The sequence below is a fragment of the Elgaria multicarinata genome, chromosome 3 (assembly GCF_023053635.1).
Source record: "Elgaria multicarinata webbii isolate HBS135686 ecotype San Diego chromosome 3, rElgMul1.1.pri, whole genome shotgun sequence".
In the NCBI taxonomy this organism is placed as follows: domain Eukaryota; kingdom Metazoa; phylum Chordata; class Lepidosauria; order Squamata; family Anguidae; genus Elgaria; species Elgaria multicarinata.
This window is the reverse complement of record NC_086173.1, coordinates 127469035-127490769: the sequence shown is the minus strand read 5'-3', so window position 1 is coordinate 127490769 and position 21735 is coordinate 127469035. Positions and strand designations below refer to the sequence as shown.

At 40.6% G+C, this 21735-nt stretch overlaps 1 protein-coding gene across 4 annotated transcripts in view; it reads left to right on the top strand.

Annotated features, from left to right (window-relative positions):
• LOC134395511 (contactin-4-like) overlaps positions 1 to 21735 on the top strand; it is a 637778-nt gene that overhangs the window by 542154 nt on the left and 73889 nt on the right. For all 4 annotated transcript variants that reach the window (XM_063121675.1, XM_063121677.1, XM_063121676.1 and 1 more), the window contains one exon: positions 15866 to 15993. In XM_063121675.1, coding sequence (XP_062977745.1) covers positions 15866 to 15993 — 128 coding nt within the window. The remainder of the gene's footprint in view (positions 1 to 15865; positions 15994 to 21735) is intronic.

Genomic DNA, 21735 nt, shown 5'->3' with positions numbered 1-21735 from the left:
GTCTTACTGTTTAGAACTTTAACAATGCAATCCTCTGTATTGCATTGGGCTTACTCCCAAGTAAGTATATTTAGGATTGGAGCCTTAAGCTCAAATTCAACAGTATGAATTGGGCCAAGAAACCAACCAGAAGCCACATTCTTTTTCAGTTGTAGTTTCTGAGAACTTCTTTAAGGCAGCAAGGTGTACAAAATTATGCATGGTATGGAAAATGTGGATAGGGAGACATTTTTCTCCCTCTCTCAAAATAGTAGAACCTGGGGTCATCCCATGAAGCTGATTGGTGGGAGATCCAGGACAAATAAAAGGAAGTACTTCTTCAAACAGCACAGTTAAATTATGGAACTCACTACCTCAAGATGTAGTGATGGCCTCCATTTTGGATGGCTTCAAAAGGGGGTTGGATAAATTCCTGAAGGTGAAGGCTATCAATGGCTACTAGCTGTGATATGTGGATGTATATACCTTTAAGAGGCCTGTAGCTGCTAGTCTCCAGGTCCTCATCGAAGGCCTGGGCGGAGCCTCTGTTTCTGTCAGTTGGTGTTGTGGGCCTTGCTGAGGGAGTTTGGTGTCACTGTTCTAAGAAGTTTTAGTAATAAAAGAATCCAGCAATGAAAAGACTCTGATGTTATTGCCTTGTAGTCTAAAGGCAAGTGGCAGGCTGAGCAGGTAAGCTCACCCGTATGGTCCCTATGCCTGAGGGATACTACATGGTGTCAGAAGTGGGACTCTCCCCTTCAGAAATCCACTTGAAGAGGGGTTTTAGTGCCCGCCGCCATATTGGAATAAAACATGGAGCATTTTAAACCTCCTTCTGAGCTAAGCTTTATTGGGAACTTAGGAGAAAATTGGAGGAAATGGGAACAGAGACTACAACTATACCTTACAGTTACAAAAGCGGAGAAAGAGTCAGAAGACTACAAAATTGCTGTAATGCTGCACTGCATAGGAGAAAAGGCTTTAGAAATTTACAACACCATTCCTAATATCTATGCAGATCCTGAAAGTCAGACACTAGAAGAAGCCCTTGCTGCATTCAAAACTTATTGTGAGCCCAGGAGAAACCCTGTTTTTGAACGGTACCAGTTCTGGCAGCTTCCTTATAATGAGGAAGCAGGCATAGACTGTTTTGTTACAGCCCTTAGAGAAAAAACTCAGCATTGTGAATTTGGGGCCTCCACAGACCTGATGCTTAGAGACAAAATTGTTTTCAGCATCTCAGACAGCAAGCTTAAAGAAAAGCTTCTAGAAGACCCTAAGTTGACTCTAGAGCAAGCTATTACCATCTGTAGAGCAAAGGCTCTTATCAGGGCTCAGGCAACAGCAATGACCTCAGAAACAAACATCTTAGCCATCCAACATAAAAGCGGAAGGACCATAAGCTACCAAGAAAGTAAAAGGGCCCCAAAGCAGACCTTTGCAACAGTTAAACCTACAGCGGCAAGGGGCAATTCCTGCAGTAGATGCGGTTATGTTCACAGGCCCAGGCAGTGTCCAGCTTTTGGAGAGACCTGCAATAGGTGTGCAGGAAGGAATCACTTTGCTAAAATGTGTAGGACACAATCTGAGCCTTCCAGTCTCACCAAAGATGTAAATGCCTTATTCATGGGAGTAATAACTACATGCCATCAAGCTAGGCTCATGGGAAGCCCAGAAGCCTGGTATAGCACAGTAGTTGTGGCAGGACTTCCAGTTGTTTTCAAGTTGGATTCTGGATCTGATGCTAACACAATTCCAAAAGATATTGCAGAGTGCTTGCAGGATAAAGTGCATACAGCAATGACAAATGTGACACTAATTGCCTTTGGTGGAGCAAAGGTCAAACCAAGAGGTACCATTATAGCTTCTTGCAAAAATGGTCTGAAGAATCGAAATCTAACCTTCTATGTCACAGAAACTGGAGATCCACCACTTCTGGGTCGGTCAGCCTGTGTAGCCCTTGACTTGATCAGACGTGTGCACGTATTAGCAGTACATTCTCCAACCAAGATGGAGGGTCTCCTCAAACACTATTCTGATGTTTTTGAAGGCCTGGGTCGTTTCCCAGGTGTGCATCATATTCATGTGGATCCCACAGTATCACCTGTGGTGCATGGATGCAGAAAGATTCCATATGCAATCATAGCCCCTTTGAAAACAACATTGGAAGACCTAGAGTCAAAGGGAGTCATTACAAAGGTGACTAATCCAACAGCATGGGTCAACAGCATGGTGATAACACAAAAAAAGAATGGTTCACTCAGGCTGTGCCTTGATCCCAGGGATCTCAACAAGGCAGTGAAGCGACAACATTTTTCAATCCCTACAGTTGAGGATGTGCAGAGAGAACTTGCTGGCAAAAAGTTGTTTACCATTTTAGATGAGAAGGATGGCTACTGGCAAGTGGCCCTAGACAAGGAGTCATCGGAACTATGTACGTTTAACACCCCGTGGGGGAGGTATCATTTTAATAGACTGCCCTTCGGCATTAAGTCAGCAAGTGAAGTCTTCCAGCAGAAAAATTATGAGTGCTTTGGGGACATTCCTGGCATCCATATCATTGCCGATGACATGATTATTGCAGCATCCAGCAAGGAGGAGCAAAATTACGCACAAATAGAAAAGGAACTCTTGGCAATCGTCTTTGCAATGTCAAAATTCCATCAGTATGTTTTTGGTGTCCAAGTAAAAGTCCAATCAGATCATAAGCCACTGGAGGCAATTTTTGCCAAGCCACTGGGGAAGGCCCCAGCAAGATTACAGAGAATGTTATTACAACTGCAGAAATATGATATTCAGATCCACTATACGAAAGGCAAGGACATGTTTATAGCGGACACACTTTCTAGGGCGACTACAAGTACTCTCCCCACAGATACAGAACCTCTGATGGAAGATAGAGTGATCTACAGTTTGTCCAGTACAGACCCGCTTAGTGATCATATGCTCAAATCATTGCAAGAACACACGTCAGCAGATACATGCCTACAGGGCTTGAAGACTCTACATATTAATGGCTGGCCCAGGAGGCGCAAGCAGATTAGGCCTGAACTTTATCCCTATTGGCCTCTCAGAGACAGTATTCGAATTGAAAATGACTTGTTGCTGGTGGGACACAAAATCATCATCCCCCAGGGCGCCAGAGACAACATGTTAAAACTGCTGCACTTACCACACCAAGGGGTCAATAGATCTAAAGCACATGCTCGGGCATTGATGTATTGGCCTCGTATGAATGAAGAGATAGAACGGTGGGTCAACAATTGTCAGCCATGCCAGGAACATCAGCCAGCCAATCAGAGGGAACCAATGATCCCTCACGAGATCCCAGACCTGCCATGGCTAAAGGTAGCAGCTGATATTTTCGAGTTACAAGGTCACTCTTACCTGGTAGTCATGGACTACTTTTCTAAGTTCCCTGAAGTTCTCCACTTGACAGATAAAACAGCTGTGACTGTTGTTGCCAGATTGAAGGCAACATTTGCACGTCATGGTATACCTAAAGAGATAATCTGTGACCATGTACCATTTGCGAGCCAGGTTATGAGACAATTTGCAACTGAGTGGGGGATCACCTTGACACATTCGAGCCCAGCTTACCCCCAGTCCAACGGGCAAGCAGAACGTACTATACAAACCATCAAGCACATGCTATCGAAAACTCTACAAGATGGCGCTGATCCATATCTGGCTCTGTTGAACCTGCGTAATACTCCAGTAACAGGTTTAGATTTTGCTCCTGCCCAATTGCTCATGGGACGTTTACTACGGAGCACACTGCCAGCTATTACATCTGCCCTGAAGCCCAGGGTGCCACGTGGAGCGCACCCTAGATTACAAGATCGACAGAGGCAGCAGAAAGCATATTATGACAAGCACACAGCACCTCTTCCACCTTTGCAAGTAGGAGACAGGGTCAGGTTGAAAACAACTTTAGGTTGGATGCCAGCATCAGTAGCTCAGAAAAGAAGAGAGCCACGCTCATATGTAGTGGAGACTCCCCAAGGTCAAACTTATAGAAGGAACAGGGGGCACCTCAGGAGGGATTGCTTTTCCCCTGTGAGTGCAACCAATGTGGATCTAGGGGTTGCAGAGGAGCTGGCATCCCCTGAGGCAGTGGTCTTGCCAGAAGGACCTCAAGGTGAGCTGGAGCTATCGTCAGATGTAACAGCAGATGGAATCAAACGGACACGGAGTGGGCGAGAAGTGAGACTACCAGCAAAGTTTAAGGACTATGTTATGGGATAGTGGTGAAGAGCTGAGATTGACAAGTTAAGATTTAATTGAACAAAAGTTATTGTTTTTATGGAGAAGGGGGGATGTGATATGTGGATGTATATACCTTTAAGAGGCCTGTAGCTGCTAGTCTCCAGGTCCTCATCGAAGGCCTGGGCGGAGCCTCTGTTTCTGTCAGTTGGTGTTGTGGGCCTTGCTGAGGGAGTTTGGTGTCACTGTTCTAAGAAGTTTTAGTAATAAAAGAATCCAGCAATGAAAAGACTCTGATGTTATTGCCTTGTAGTCTAAAGGCAAGTGGCAGGCTGAGCAGGTAAGCTCACCCGTATGGTCCCTATGCCTGAGGGATACTACACTAGCCCTGATGGTTGTGTGGTATCTCCAGTATTTGAGGCAATAAGCCTGTGTGCACCAGTTGCTGAGGAACATGGGCGGGAGGGTGCTGTTGCACCATGTCCTGCTTGTTCATCCATGGCTGACGGCTGGTTGGCCCACTGTGTGAACAGAGTGCTGGACTAGATGGACCCTTGGTCTGATCCAACATGGCACTTCTCATGTTCTAATCCCCACCTAACAGCAGGTATGTTATAATAATCCATTCTGAGGCCAGATCTACATCAAGCAGGATATAACACTCTGAAAGCAGTTTGAAAACAGTATGTGGATTGTGTCATGGGCCCCAACAGTAGTCAGTGCACTTCAATACCATTATAAAGCAGTAGTGTAGATCCTGCCTGAATGTCAGCAAAGCATGAGAAATTGTGGCTAGGTCATTCCTCTACAAGAAAGGAGAATTGCTGGTCATTGAGTAGATCTGCTTCTTTAATCACATTACTTCATATTGAAAAGTATTTTCTTTTCAACATTCTGCTGGAAGCTGCACACTTAAAGGTCAGAGTCAGAATTTTCAAAGTGACAAATGAGAATAGATCAAAGCGAGATGAAGTTGAAAGTATGGAGTGAAAGCAGCCTTGGTAGATCTATGGACATTTTATAGATGGGGTAACTCCCTAGCCTTAGTCCCAGATTACTTCATGTAACCCTTTTTGTAGCTGTTTATGCATGATAAATCCTAAGGTCTAGCCATTATTCATTTATGCTACTGACAGGATCTGTCTTTCCCAAACAAGTTCCTTCCAGATGTGCTGGACTACAACTCCCATAATGCCAATGGGCATGCTGACTGGGAATGGTTGGAGTTGTAGTCCAGCACATCTGGAGAGTGCCAGGTTGGAGAAGCCTGGATTAGACCAATCTCGATTTGTGCTTTGTATAATCCATTTTGCAAATGACAAAACAGAAAATGATGAACAATCCACAACTGCTTTCATGCATTACATTTTTCACAGTCAAAAGACCTTATTTGGCAATATATATATATATATATATATATATATATGTGAGAGAGAGAGATTAGTCACAATGACATCACTTTCTGAAAGCCAGACTCAGCTACAGTTCTTTATAATTGAGCTGCCCATCAGTTTTTGAAGACATAGAATTAGAAATGCTTTACTTTTAATAATTAAAAAAGAGAGAGTTTCAATTTATCTCCTAAACCCAAACGTGTTTTTAAGTCTCTGTGGCTCTGAAATCTCCAGTTCTCAGCAAAGATCAACAGCTGCTGTATGTTATAGATAATGTAATACATGGTAGATAAGATGACCTATCTCTACAGGGATTCAGAAATACCTTGTATCACTTTTTTTACAACGTAAAATTCTCTCTCTCTCTCTCTCCTGATAAAAACTATGGCTGAAAAGCTGTTGAAATGTATCACATGTGTTCTCATCTTTAAGTAGAATCAACAGATTCACATCTTCAGTTTTTATCTAATATTGTCTAAATTCATGGGTATTAGCAGAAAACCCATTGCTCAATAATAGATTAATGGCTGGCATAAGTAAATGTTGAAGCATTTGAAAAGCCAGACTATGTTACAAGTTTACTTAAAGGAAAAGGGCTTTCTAAAGAGTTGCTTTGCGTTTTATGATATTGTACTGCTTCTGCTGCAGCTAATGTTTACCTGGATTTAGTGAAACCCACAAAGGGCATGTTGAGGTGCTGATTTTTGAACCAGATTTCATCTTACTCTGAATGTAAAAGCTATATGGGGACTTCATCCTGAGGTAGGTAATAGGTGCACTCAGCTCAATTTTTGGAAAGATTAAAATGGCTGAACGGGGGGCAGGCAACACCCTAAATCGTCATATGAATTCTTATATTTGTAGAATATTTAGTTACCCCTAGATTTCTTTTGAAAGGGTTGTCCTGGTGTCAACCATGCCCAAGGATTAGCTAACAGAGACATGGATTATAGAGATCGTAATGCCGCCTTGAGGCCTAGCATTGGGCAAAAGGTGGGATATAAATAAATATAATAATGATTATAGAGATTTGTATTAGAGAGATCTAGGAGCTTTTTTTGGTCACGAGGATACAGATTACTAAAATGCAGACATTTCTTAACTGTTAGCTATAAAAAGGTTTCATAGCCACCAGTTTACCTTGGGTTGGCTCCAGATCCATTGTTCCACGAGCAGAAGGATTCCATTTGCAGAATGGGACTTCTTCATCTTCTCCTCCCCGTTACCAACTCTGTGCCCCCAAATCTTTTCCAGAGGGATTTAGAGGATATCTGGAGGACACGGGGGTGGGGGGGTGGGGGGCTGCAGCAGGGGTTGGATCTGACCCCCCTGAATCCTGTGAGAATTACGCAGAATACTTTCCCACTGTTATCTTTTCTGAATAAATGAGTTTCCTCTTCTGTTTGAATTAGCAGCACTGCAACTTTAGCTCATCATGAAAAATATATTTTGAAAAAGATATAAAATGTAAACCTCTACAACCTGATTCCTATCTTTAAAAATACGTTCCTTAAAAGAAGTGTCAGTTCTCACAACAAAGCACTTTGCTTTTCATTCAGTCAAAATGAATATCGGCAGTATTTAATGTTGCCATTGTATATAGTGATTTAATTCCAAATGTACCTGTATCCTGCTTAACATGGAATTCTTAATAGTTCACCTTATGGATTCCAAATGTCATGTCTAGTGTAATGCAATTTTGTGTGTACCGTTATTTATTTATTATTAGCAATATTTGTATAATGACCAATAGCTAATGCTTTTTGGATGTTTAACATTAAAAATTAAAACCACTAAAGTTTAAACAATGAGTAAAAAATCAGACAGAATAAAATGAGCCACAATATAAAATTGAAATAAATAAAACTAGCAGCAGCAAACCATTAATACAGTACAACTAAAACACTAAGAGCTTTAAAGAGTAAAACTCCTGTGAAGTAAAATGGTCTTCACTTCCTGCTGAAAATACTATAATGTGGGCATCAGGCAAGATTCTCTGGGGAGGACCAGGCACCATCAACAAAAGGTCGTCTCTCTTTCTCATAGCCAGTTACGCTTCTTTTGGTGAGGGCCTCTTAAGAGGGTCTTATGGGCTGGGGAGAAGGAGAGCCTTCAGGTAACCTGGCCCCAAACCGTTTTGGGGTTTAAGTGTTAATACAAGCACTTTAAATTGGGTCTGAAAATGGAATGACAGCCAGGGCAGACGATAATAGAGTTGTATCATCCAGTCCCAGATAATAATCGATAATTACTAATGTAAAACCCATGTTGCTAAGTCCAGCTCCTTTCCTGTTTTTTCACCACCACAGAAGAACTCATGAATAATGTAAGTATGGCTTATGCATAGTGAATCCCCCCTTTGAAATTTGCATATGGTGCAGACCCGCCTTGATTTGCTGACTCTGTCCTATTCCCATTCCCCACTGGCAGCAACTGCCCAACCGCACGACTGGGCCAGGGCCCAGTCAGGGCCCATGCATAGCATGGGTGTGTGTGGAATTCTATTAAAGCTCAAGCTTTGAACTCTTTCAAAGTTTCAAACTTTTCTGCACATCTACACTGCTGAAGCTTCAGTTTAAAACAAAAACTGGTACAGGTTGAATAATAAGCCTTGCACTGCCGTATTTTTATATATGATTAAAGCTATAAAATATATCTCTTTAAAAAGCCCACTAATTTCCTGAGCCACTGAAAATACTTTTTATCAATTATAGTTGGCAGTAGATATGAACCCTACCAGCCAAATACTTTGCCTATACAAAATCTGTTCTATTACATTTAATTACTTTGATATCAGAGTAGCACATAACATCAAATATTACTTTTATTCAAATTGCTATCTTTCACTGAAATTTTAAATCATGATACAAGCTTGTATTTTTCCTATTCACGTTTTTCTATAGAAGCCCATGCTGTTGAAGGAGAGATTAAGATAGTAAAATAATACGTATATCATTACTATTAATCCATGCTTCGGAAACTACATCTAAAAGCTGTCATCTTCAACAGATATACTTGGAAGGAAGCTCCATAGATCAACACACCAGTTTTCAATTATAAGCTGTTTTTTTAATCTCCTGTTGATGGATATCAACAAACGTTCTAGTTTTGTTAATGGTTCAAGTTTTATGTTAACCATTACAAATCTAGATTCTTTTACAATCTGTACATATCTTGAAATATTCACAATATCAGTAAATATATAGAAATGAGGTAAAGTATCAGCTTTATGGTGAACAACATGGTGGAATTTGGCCCTGTGATCCAGCCTTAGTTCCAAGAACTTCAGTTTACGGCTGGAGTGAGAAATTATTTTAGAAATTGAAGCTAAATTTTGAAAACATCAATTGTTACCTTGAAAGTTAGGGTCATACTGAGTGAGAGACATAAAGGTAACAAGATGAATGGCTTTTAAGATTAGATTCTTTGGCTATGCAAAAGTAGCTGAGTTTGATGGATGGTATCTTTTAAGATTAATATTTATACAACACTGAATATTTGTGGCACTTTGGAAATGATAACTGATGACAACTGAAAATGTAATAACATTGATTTGTGATAAAGAAGGAGACATTTCAGGAAAATCTTCACATTTTCTAATGCTGCTGCTAATTATTTGGCATCATAACTGAGAATTAACTCCAGAGCTTTAGAAACAAATAAGCATTAAGTATAATAAAGGTTATCAATCCTATTGCCCTACTACCAACAATGCCTAAGATAATGGAGTCTCAAATGAGGATTCTTTGTGGACCTAAGTACCATTAATTAATTAATTAATGCATTTATATCCCACCTTTTTTCATGCAAGGAACCCAAGGCGGCGTACATAATCCTCCTCCTCCACCACTTTATCCTCACAACAACAACCCTGTGAGGTGGGTTGGGCTGAGATTCTGTGACTGGCCCAAAGTCACCCAGTGGGTTTCCATGGCTGAGTGGGGACTAGAACCCGGATTCCCAGTCCGACACTCTAGCCACTACACCACACTGGCTCTCAGAGAACTTTATTTTTTAAATCATGGAACTTTTTTTTTTTTAGATAACATGAGTATTTACCAAAAATTGTAAGTGTCAGATGCAATCTTACAAGAGAGAAAGGCCTTTCTAAATTATCATATGCTACAACAGTGACTGGTGTCATCTAAAAACAAAGTGTGTAGTTTTCATCTACTCAGTTTTATTTATACACAGATTTAATTGCTCATATTGGTAATTCATATTACCAATCAACTAATCAATTAACAATGCAATACTTTGCATGCAATACTTTCCTGCATCAAGCTGGGGGTTGGACTCGATGGCCTTATAGGCCCCTTCCAACTCTACTATTCTATGTTTACTCAGAATTAAGTCACACTGAGTTCAATGGTACTTTTTTTCACAACCTCAAGTTATTGTAATAGGGCCAGTTTGTGAGTTCCATACAGACTCCTGCAATAGCATTGCTTGTTTGATTGCATTCACTGAAATTCCTTACCAAACCTATCAATTGAATGTGATTGCCAATAAGCAGAGCAATACATAATTTCATTTGAACTTCTCACATTCAAAAACCATTATCCATAAAGCTGCTTGACATAGTAGATCACAATACATTATCTTTAGACCCAATTAACAATTCAGTAGCCTCAAATGGCCTTTCTCCCTGGTTTATCTGGAGTCGCTTGAAAAATGAAATTTCTGAGGCCACAGGAAAGAGTGCAATTCATCCCTATTTCCTGACCCCCCTTGAACAAATTTCAAAGTGCTAAAATAATTACTTATGTTAACATCTGACTCATCGGCTTCAAAACGTTTGTGTGGCTGAGAAGAGCACCTTCAGCAAAAATTAATGTGTAGATCAGTGACCATGAAGTCCTTTCATCAGCAAGTTACAGTTCAAAGACAAATATTAAGGTTCTAATTTTTTTTTATTATTATTATTACTATTATTAGTATTACTATTATTGTTGTTGTTATTATATGCAGTTTTCTTATGCAGGCTTTTGATGGTTTTATTACAAATCCTTTGGATGAAATGAAGGAGATCTATGGGCTGAAGCTGTGGTGGTTCTAGAATTCAGGCAACAAAAGAGGATGTAAACTCCGATTGCTCAAAAAAGAGAAGAGAAATTTATTATGCTCAACGGCTTTCAGAGATGTCCCCTTCAGGAGCTATAAATCAAACAAATAAATTGAAATTAAGAGTAGTATCTTATAGGCAACACCCTCATCATTTTTTACAAAGTTCAAGGGGCTTTTCTACTTTAGAAGTCTACATTATTTTTTTTAAAAAAACTTTAAAAGTAATTTCCCACTTTAACATAACATACATTATTCCCATGATTTTACTTCCAACTAATTAAGACAGTAGTGAAAACAATGTCTCCAAAAAATGTTGAGCATAATAAGTTTCTCTTCTCTTTTTTGAGCACCGGAGTTTGCCTCCCCTTTTGTTCCCAGTTTTCGCTGCCTTTCCCTCTTCATCCCTGCCTGGTTCTAGAATTCAGCCACATAGATTCATGAAACAATCTAGTTGCCTGTTCAGAGTTTTAACTTCTGCCTTAAGATACATCCTGACATCCACTTGGTATTGAGAGCCAGCCTCATGTCTCAGGTTCACAGATACAAGCTGAACAGATTTGTATTCGGTAAAGTAATACTAAGCCCTGAAGGCATGCAAAGCTCATACTGAAGTTATCAGCATCACTTCCTTGGAACTGGAAATCCTGAAATTCTTTCAAGTGATCAGTAGCCTAACATTAAACTACAAAGTAAAAATTATAGAAAATGGAAGGGCATTTGGATACTGGAGAAAAAGGCATGTCAAGCAAGTGTTTCAAATCGTACCTAAGTAAAATAAAATTTAATGATTCAACAAGTGTTATCAAAATTCTGAAGTATGGATCTTAGATTGCCTTGTGTAATCACTTACATATTGCTTCATCTAGCTTTGTGAAAGCAAGGCCCATTAATTTTAATGGAGCTGGCTGCTGAATGGCTATAGTTAGGGTTGCAGCCCAAAATGTAATTACTCTTGTCAAGAGTGTGTATGTGTAAATGTCTGCCAAAGCGCCATTGAAAATAATGGAAGTTGCACGGCAGCAGTTCTTGGTAACTGCTTCCTTCATCTTCAGGCAAGTGAACCATCTGGAGAACAAAGAACCACCAATGTTTCAAAATTATTGGAAGGTGGGAGAAGGAAATCATTCATGCTGATATATCGTAGCAATAACGTAACTCTGTGTGTATGCGTGTATCTTTTTACGTAAGTGCTCAAAGTGCCTAAGGCTGCATAGGTGTGTGCAGCACATTTCATTAGGGGGTGCACCCAGGGAATTTTTTTAAAAAAATTTTTTAAAGGCGAACATTTATTGAATACTCAATCATAAAGACATTATTTTTATTCATTCATTTATTAAACACCGTAGACACTGATGCCCTTATCTGCATTCGGTTTGCATTTGGCGAGGGGTGTGGCATGAGGAGATGCTCCTCAAGCCCCAGCATTGGTGGGGCTTTGTGGTGATACTGGCCAGAGGAGGGGCTTATGAGGCAATATTAGCCTTCGGGGGGGGGGGGACTTCTCCTGGCCTCTTTGAAGTGTGGCTCCCGGCAGAGAGGTTTCCAGCATAGTGATTCCTTTTTCCTCCTGCTGCCAGAGCAACGGTGCGCTGTTGGAGATGGTGGCAGTGGAGCAGTTTCGGAGGGGAGCTGGAGGACCATTCCTGCTGTGTCTGGATCACCCTCCTGCTATGTCAGTGGCCCCCTCAATTTGGCAATTATTGCTTGAGACTTTAGGGTGTGCCTGGGCACACCCAGCACACCCCTTGCACATGTCTATGAGGCTGCAATTCGGTGTACACATTCCTGGGAATAAGCCCCACTAAACAGAGTGGGACTTACTTCCAGCTAACATGCATACGATTGTGCTGTAAGACATTAAAGAGCAATTCAAAGTGGGGTTGGGGAGGAGCAGAGAGGTAGATCTACTGCCATATCCCAAGCCCTGCTGTGACATACTGGATAGGGCATAAAGGGCGGGTATTGTTTTTCTATGTCTACCCTGCCCTTGAAACACCTTTGTTCTGGGTCTTCTGCTACCTAGCACTACCTACCTGTAGTATTCTGCCCACAGAGCTTTCCATGGGTGAAATAGGCTCAGTGGGAAGGATAGAGCTCCTTTTTCCACCAGCAGAGCTCCACACTGCTGGCAGAGACTGACAGAAGGCATGTTCACCCAATCCTAACCCTCTCCAAGGAACTAACTATGAGTGTTAATTTGCACTCTTAACAAATTACCCACTCAACATATTTAGATCTCTCACAAGATCCCATCTGAGAGTAAGATTCCCGCCCCACACACACAGAGGATATACAAAGTTTGCTGTTTTCCAGAAATCACTCTCTCAGACAAGATCTGCTTTCATTTCTTTACTATAAAAATATCAGCATAGCAATACTAAATCCAAAACTTATAAATGCAGAGATTCAAACACACAATACGTATATCAGCATCTTAAGTCAGGGCTTCTAAGCCAAGCAAAATACAATAGTTTGTATTAGGCTTATCAGGGTGGTCTACAGGTAACAAGTTGGAGATAGCAGATCCAAAAGGATACTTCCCATTGTTGTGTTTTCAAAATCTTCTTTATATACTCTTTGTCTAGTCTTAGACATGTCCAGTTTATTTTTATTTCATTTAGGAATGTCCCATTAAGCTACATTCCTAAGTATACATTTCTGTTCCTAAATCAACTTTGTCTAATCATCTAACAAGATAGATTCTTATAACAATATACTTATAAAGACATTCCAGAATCCCATGACAGGCATGTTTGTGACACAATAAGTATTTCTCTGACTTCATCCTGTCTTGTGAGTTTGTGTTCTTAAATTGTATATCTTATATTTACGATCTGAGAAGCTCCCTCCAGTTACCTTATCTGTTCACATTCCTGTTTTTATGGGCTGCTTAATTGCTTTTATTATCCTATTTACGATTTTGTAAGTGTTATGTCACTATAAATGTAATATAGGTACTGACCCCATGGGGTTGCAAGTGCAAAACCTGGCACCTATTGTCTGGTTAATTTCTTATCAGTAAAGAGTACCAATGAGCAAATCATCAATACTGATTGCCTGGCACTTCTGGCTCCCATCTGGGAAACATCAAAGATAAGACACGTTACTGTCATGCCAAGAGTTGCATTGGCCTTTGGAGTTCCATATTTTAATCCAGAATTCTCTTGAAGGCATCTGATTATTGAATTTCCTAATTTACAGCAGGGTGAAAGTGGGACTAATATAGCAGATTTGACTGGTTTGCTACAGAGGATTAAGTGCATCTACCTGATTGTTCTTTAAATGTTTCTGAACAGAAACCAGGGCCCATAGGATAGTTCAGATTCCTGGATCCAAGTTTGGAGTTTGATAGGTGAAGGGTTTTGGGGGGGTTGTGTCTGGACAAATTTTAGCTTAGTGTTCTCCACGTTAATGTTGAGGTAATTGTTTTGTAGAGAACAGTATTCTGTCGTGTGGGTCAATACCTGCATTCTGAAATGGCACAGCCCAAATTGTAGGCTGTAGTGTCTACACAACAGCATTCGTAGATACGAGATTTGCAGTCACAAATAAAGCATAGCTGATTGACTGACACAAAGTAAAACTTAATGGAATACTAATGAGAGCCAGTGTGGGGTACTGGTTAGAATGTTGAACTGGGACTAGGGAGATCCTGGTTCTAGTCTTTACTCGGGCATGAAGCTGACTGGATGACTGGCCCTGGGCTGACAGGAAGACATTAAGGTGTATGATTATTGTCAGAAGTGTATGCTTACAAGACAGAAGTGTATGATGCTGTGAGGAGAAAAGAGATATATGATAGTAGAGTGTTGATGATTATGTGAAGAGAGTGAGAGGTAGATACTGGATAGGAAAGATTGGTGTGTGGTATTGTGTGGAGAATATAGAAAGTAGTATTCTGTAGTGGAACCTTTTAAGAAAGAACTTACAGAAACCATTACATGAAGAAGCCTTGTAACCATACGCATTACAACTGAGGAAACCATTAAGCTTATGTACATCCACTTACTTATGTTAATAAATTCCAATTAATTCAAACAACTGGTGTGGTCTGTGCAAGAGTGCCAGAGGGGGGTACAGTTAATGGTGGCAGCGGAATGGGAAACTGAGGGCTAAGTTGCTGGGCTGTGGAGCTGTGGGGCCTAAAGGATAAAGGCGAGACAGGAGCAGCAGCAGTAGGCCTAAACCCTCACATGCGTCATCAGCACAGGGGGGATTGAGTGGTCCTGAGTGCTAGTGGCATGGATAGTCTTGCCAAGTAGCCTGTGGGTGGCACAGGTGAAGGCAAGACCTCACAGTGAGGTGAATGGTTTTCCCTTGGCAAGGATCTAAAGATGAGTATTACTGATATTTACTTATTCTTTTATATGAAAATATGTTTATATGTTATACTTCTGCCAATGAATCAGTTATAACTGTTCCTTCCACCAAACACATGTACCACGTTAATTGCATAAATGAACCACAACCATAGATCAAAGCAAGAAGATTAGACTGAAATGACACAAGATAAATGTATGCAATAATGTACGGGAAAAACAAAATATTGGGTTGTAGTGCCGACAGTAGGTACTTCAGAATTATGCCATTGGCATCAAGAAAATCTTGATGCCCCAATATCTTAGCCCTAATATCTCAATCCATTGGACCAAGCATTAAGTAACACTAAGGAAGGGGCCATAGCACATGTTTTGCATGCAGAAGGTCCCAATTTTGATCCTCAGCTTCTCCAGGTATGGTGTGGAAAGAATCCTGCCTGAAACCCTGGTGATCCACTGCCAGTCAATGTTGACAATACTGGGCTCTATGGACCAATGGTCTGAGTCAGTATAAGGCAGCTTCCTATGTTCCTATGAATTCCTCTTAGTTGTTTGTAAGGAAAGGTTTCCAAAATTGTATGCACTGCATCTTGAAGGGGTTGTCAGAGTGAACACTAGTTATCAAATAAGCCTTCCCAGTTCCTCACAGTGCAAAGTGGAGTTGCCCTCAAGTAAATACACAGAGAACTCATGTAAATGGTACATGTAGTATGCATGTAGTATTAATGCATTTCAGCCTCCTGAGGATTCTCTCAAGTCAACTTCTATAGTAGTTGGCAGTGGTTTTTCAGCTGTTCAAACTGTAAATAATTAATGCTGACTGTTATACTACCTTTACAACAACAACAACAACAACAACAAGCAAAAAGACTTACCTGCATTTCTCCATCATCTTTTCAGACACACTATTTTGGAAGACGGAACTCTGAAGATTGCTAATGTTACTAAAGCAGATGCTGGGAGTTACACGTGCATAGCAACAAATCATTTTGGGGTAGCCAGCAGCACTGGAAACCTGGTGGTGAAAGGTAATGGATTTCTTCCCACACAGTTCTAATGCCTTGGCTCTAATGAGGCAGTTCTCCTGTATTTTTAGATCCTGGAAGTTTTAAATATGAAGTAGTGGTTGCTGAAAGAAGTAGGCAATTTAGGCTGCAGTCCTACACCCACTTATCTAGGAAAAAGCCCCTTTGGACTCAGTGGGACTTACTTCAGAGTAGACATGTATAAGCTTGTGCTGTAATGTCAGGATCTTAGATAATCTTTTCAATGTATCTGGTTTTATTTAAAACTACTGAAATATATACATAGGAGACAGGGGTACATCAGGGGGGAAATGCAATTGGAGAGTTTGTTATATGCTTCCTTATAGCAAAATCTTCAAGTTCTAACTTTTCTTTAAGCATATTAATTCCTGCTGCGCCCCTAAAATTAGTATATCCAGATGTGAAATTCTTTTCTGACCCTACATGAAACAGTGCTAAAATGAAAAATGGGCCACTAAAAACGAATAGCTAAACGCAAGCATGCTCACAAAATGGCTTCAAGGCTTGAAAAATGCTCAGTTCAGTCTCCTCCTGCAAACTACCCAACACAACATGTGAATTTTGAGGCATGGAATCTCTTAATCCAAATATATTGTTCTGTTCAAATTAGAGAATATTGTTCTGTTCGTATTAGAGATGTTAGATTCATATATGTTCTACGTGTTTAATTTATATGTCTACTTTAGTTATTATTCCTTTATAGCATAGGACTCTTACCTTTTGCCTAAACTAGCAGGAGTTTTATTTTCCACCACCACCACCCTTCCGCCCCTTGTACTCCCAGCTCCAGAATGTTTGCTTTGCTCACATGCCTAAGCAGGGACTCATTTTGCGATGACTAGCTGCCAGGGTTGTGCCTGGCAGTAGTGGGTCTTCCAAGGCTGGTTGAGGCCAGGTGCTAACCTTGTGGCCTCACTCTGCTCTCCCTGGTCAGCATCATGTGGTGGCATTGGGATGGAGCTTTCTTGGGTAGTCAGTGAAAAGAACTTTGCTTTGAAGTATTGAAAAACAAAAAGAGAGGGTTGAAGTTGGTGCTCAAGCTTAGGCCTCAATGAATGTTCCTCCCCTATTAGCCCACATGGGGTTCCTCCCCTATTAGCCCACATCTTGCCATTCCTTGGTTTTGTCTAGGCCTTGGATTGGTACTGAGTGGCCTGATGTTTTTCATCTTCCTCATAGTGACCCTGATTGTCTCCAAGTTCAAGACAATGCTTTTTGGTGCACTTTTCATGTTTTTCAAATGGCACTTTGCTTTAGACGTGGACTTTGGAGTGATCAAATGTGGAAACCTGCATTAAACCTGCTCTTTGCGAAACTGTGTGTGATTCACCTGAAACTAGGTATGCTGTTCCCACAAGAAGATGGTCAAGGCATAGGGACCCCCCATGTCAGGTTATTCTCTATTAGTTTTCCCTGATTTTCACAACAGGTGGCCAGGATAGCTACACGGAGCCCCGCCCCGCGTGCGACGAGACGCAAGGGGCGGGACTCCGTGTTCGCTCCCTGGCCCGGCTGGCCAGGGAGTGAACTGACCCCTGCCCCTTGGATGCAGGCCTTGTTCTGCCCACTGGCGCGATAGTGCCAGTGTGCAGGAGAAACCTAGGTTGGCTCTGGGGGGAGGAGCTGGAAGACACGTTCCGGACTTCCAGGAATGCGTCTTCCAGCCCCCGCCCCCCAGCGCCAATCTAGGGCGGCTCTGGGAGGGCTGCTGTACACGTTCCCGGTCTTCCAAGTTTTGCCAGGACGTAATGGGGGAAACAGAGATTTCCCCCCCCCCACGATTCTGGACATATCTGGGCAAAACCGGACATATGGTCACCCTATCCTATTGTTAAATTTCTGAGGAGTGATTGTGGATATATCTTGTCTCTAATACAGATGCTTATAATGCTACTACTTCCTTAAAAGACTTGTAACAGGTGTGTGTGGGGAAAAATGTTGTGTCCAACTCCAGAGAAGAAGTGGAGCTACTGCTGTGCCAAAATCTGTCCTCCAATTTCCTGAAAGTTTTCTTCCCCCATGAAAGTGTCTTCCATTCCTCTGCCTTATTCTCAGGGCTTTATTATTTATTTTGAGTTTATTTTGATAGAAGTCTTGAGTTTACCTAATCTCTGCAAGGTGGCTGAGGGTGCTTTCTGTGTTTTTCCTTTCTATGACGCATCTCCCATTGCTCTGCAGCCTCCCAGGTTGCCTGCACTTCCTGATCTGAGAAAGCTCTATGGGAGGAATTATTTCATGATGTCTTCCCCTGGGCTATAAGTGCAGGAAGCGAGGAGGCTACAGGATGCTGGAGAGATAACTGTACAATGGAGAACACACACTGCTTGGCTATCTCAAGTAAATTAAGCACTAGAACTCCAATCCCAGCCCAAGAGATTTTCTCTGAAATCTCCTTTCATATTTTTTTTAAAAAAGCAATTTTTTTCTATTAAATTGGATGAGAATGGTTGGGGGGAAATGTGGAAGAATTTTTCAGCACAGCACTGATGACTTCTGTCTAGGGCTCAGATGTGGTCTTCCATCCTGGCAATTAGCATGCAGGGCCAGACTTGCTTAGCCTCAGCAACAAAACTCCATCACATACCTTCAGCCCCTGGGCACATATATCAGCATATGTGCTTATATAGCACTTTATAGACAAAGGTGTAAAGTTTTCTTTATGAGAGTAGCTAAATAAGAGCTGCATGTGGCTTAATCAGTTTCACCAATTCATTGATTTTTATGGAACTAAGGAAAATAGCTACAATTAGAAAATCCGTGTGAACAAGCTTTTCCCTGCCCCCTCCTGCTGTGAAGCTTCCCCTTTTCTTCCCTCCTCCATTAGAGTGATACATTGATCAAGCTACTGATGCTGAGGCAGAGATGGTGCTATTACAGTAATAAGAGGCACATTGTTTTTGGTGCTCTTCAGAAATAATTACCAAAGTCTGCAATTCTGTACACACTTGAACTGGTTTAGGATTGTAGGCACAAGTGCTGTAAAATATATATTTTCTCTCATGAATCATTAAATCAACCCTGAAACATGGGTTAATAGCACTTGAATAATAATGAAATACAAACAGTGAGTTTATGAGCAAAACTTTAAACTTAAGTCTAAGTCCAATAGGAAGTCTGTTGAGCAGTACTCTCCTAACACAGTGACTGAGTTCAGACGACACAATAACCAACAGTGCGTTAAATAGTCAACGGTGGGTTAAATAGTCAACGGTTAGTTATTGTGTCGTCTGTCGGGACTTTTTTACACCACGGTTGGTTATTCGGCTGAAATAATGAATGCAAATCATCAACGCTGTGCAGAGTTTGAACAACCGTTGGTTATTGTGTTGGGTCAGGCACTATTGACTATTTCGTTGCACACAGTTGATTATTTTCAGTGACTACAGAGTCCCCTAGCAAGAGTGGCCAAAGCTTTGCTGCTGCTCTAGTCCAGCCAGCAGAACTCGCAATGGCTGATAGGATACCAGCGGGAGGACTGAGGGAGGGAGAGAGGGTGGGGAATGTGTCAGTCAAACACACTGTTGACTAATAGTCAACTTGACCCTGCTCTAAATCCACACCATGGTCAATTATAATCATGTCATGTGGGGAGTACCCACTCAATAATCAACCATGGAGTTGACTATTAATCCACAATTGACTATTGTGTTATCCAAACACAGCCTGTATGTTGTTGGTCTCAGCGTCTGAGATAGTGTTTCAAAATCCTTCTAAGTGCTTCAATATAATTTGTCATGTTCAGAGAAAATTAGTAACTTATTCTTGTCGCTCTTACAAAACCAGTCTTATTTTCCCCAAGATATAATCAGTGCATGATTTAATACCGTTAGCCATTGTTCATTTTTTTTTAAAAAAAAAATGTATCTCATGGTTCTGTAATGTATGGCCAGAAACCTCTATCACCAAATTAAATGTAATAATAAAATGTTGTTAATAACATTTGGAGTTTTAATCTGTTGGATGCGCTGACACTGACAAATGTTTTAAATTAAAGTATGCACTTTTTATGAGTAGTCGTGCATCTGATAAATTCTTTTACGTAACAGATATATAGATTATATCACTGATAAACACTTTCTGCCTCCTTTTCATTCGTGGTGGTGGGGGAGAATCATCTATTTGAGAATTGATCAAAATAGATTGATTTATTGCTTTGTAATCAATCACAGCAAGCTAACCCTGTCAGTTTTGTTCTGCCAAACATCAACATAGATGGATGGCCCCATTTTAAGGTCTTTCCTAGCCACCATTTGTACAGCGGCTTTTACAAGTGGTTTATTACTTAGTTAAATGGCAGTTTTTATCAACTTTGAGTGTGAAGCAAACAAGGCTGGAGTTCAGAAACTGAAGAGAGATAAAAAGGCAGGCCCGTATGGCATAATCCATTTTTACAGCTTATATTTTTGTGCTTCTCATATACACACACTAATGCATGTATGCATTCATGTTTGAAGATGTATCAGAAAGGAAAAGAGAGTCTACTTCTATTGCTGTAAATTTTGACAAAGTTTTTTGTCTGTTTGTTTTAGCTATCTCCAGTGGACACATAAAGGCATATTGCAAGACAAACAAACAAACAAAAAAATCTGGATTTTGTTGCTCTTGGCAGTTTTGCTTTACTTTGAGTTTTCACTTGAGACCCTCTGAGATGCCCTATAAAAATCACAGTAAATCCATTTCAGAAGATTGGGAAATCTCTCCTTCGGTCTTAAGTATAAACATTGCAGATATTGATCCTGTTGTTTCACAAAGTATTGCACAAACTGTTGGAAAATGTGAGTTTTCTGCACCTTTGTGATATTGTGATATTTAGTGGGTGGGCCCACTAAATTGGCATTTTATAGTCTGGCTGAGATCAGACTTACCAGCATTTGTGTAGGGACCCTGTTTCCTACCAAGTAAAATGGTTGATATATTCTTCATTTTGTAGCTTGTTCATATGGCTTAAGAATGCCTTCACATTACGATAAGGTCAGAGGATATTAGAAACTACTTTTATTTCCCCCAGTGCTTAGTTCTGACTAAATCCCATCAGCATTAATGGGAGCTACATGTGTGCATGAAGCGGAGAATATACCCGTAGGGCAAGGCATGGATATTAACTGCAACCTGAGAACCAGTGTTAAAATCTGTCCCATAATGAAAGATATAAAATGAAGAAAACTATTGTGAACTCTAAATGAACTGTGAAAGTACTCTGTTTTACATGGATATCTCCGAGAGTCTTTGTATATTAGTTTGGGTGGAACCAATGGGGTGATGACTGGGTGCCTCATTCTAATTCAGATTTGTGGCCTACAAAAGGACGGATTTATCACATGAACATTTCTCTGATGATAAGATGCATTCTTTCTGTGATCTCATTGTTTAAAATGTTATGAAGATAATTAATCAGAAAACATTCTTTTTATCTTAACTTTCAGTGTTCTTCCATTAACAATACAAGCTTTTCAAGTCTAGCTGTTGCTTTTATTTTCCCTCTTAATTTTTAAAGCAAGATGTCAATAGAGTGTCAAGAGATGGGACATTAGGGGGATATCACATGTAATTGTAAATACTAACAAGCTTAAACAAGTCCTTTCTGGCAAACAGACAGAAATGTATTCAATGATTTATTTATTTTTAAAAAAACACACAACTGCCAGTTTTAGATCACAGTTAAAGCTATCTCATGTTGGCTCAAGCTCTACAAAGCCAGGAAATGGGAAGCTAAGGCTAATGCCT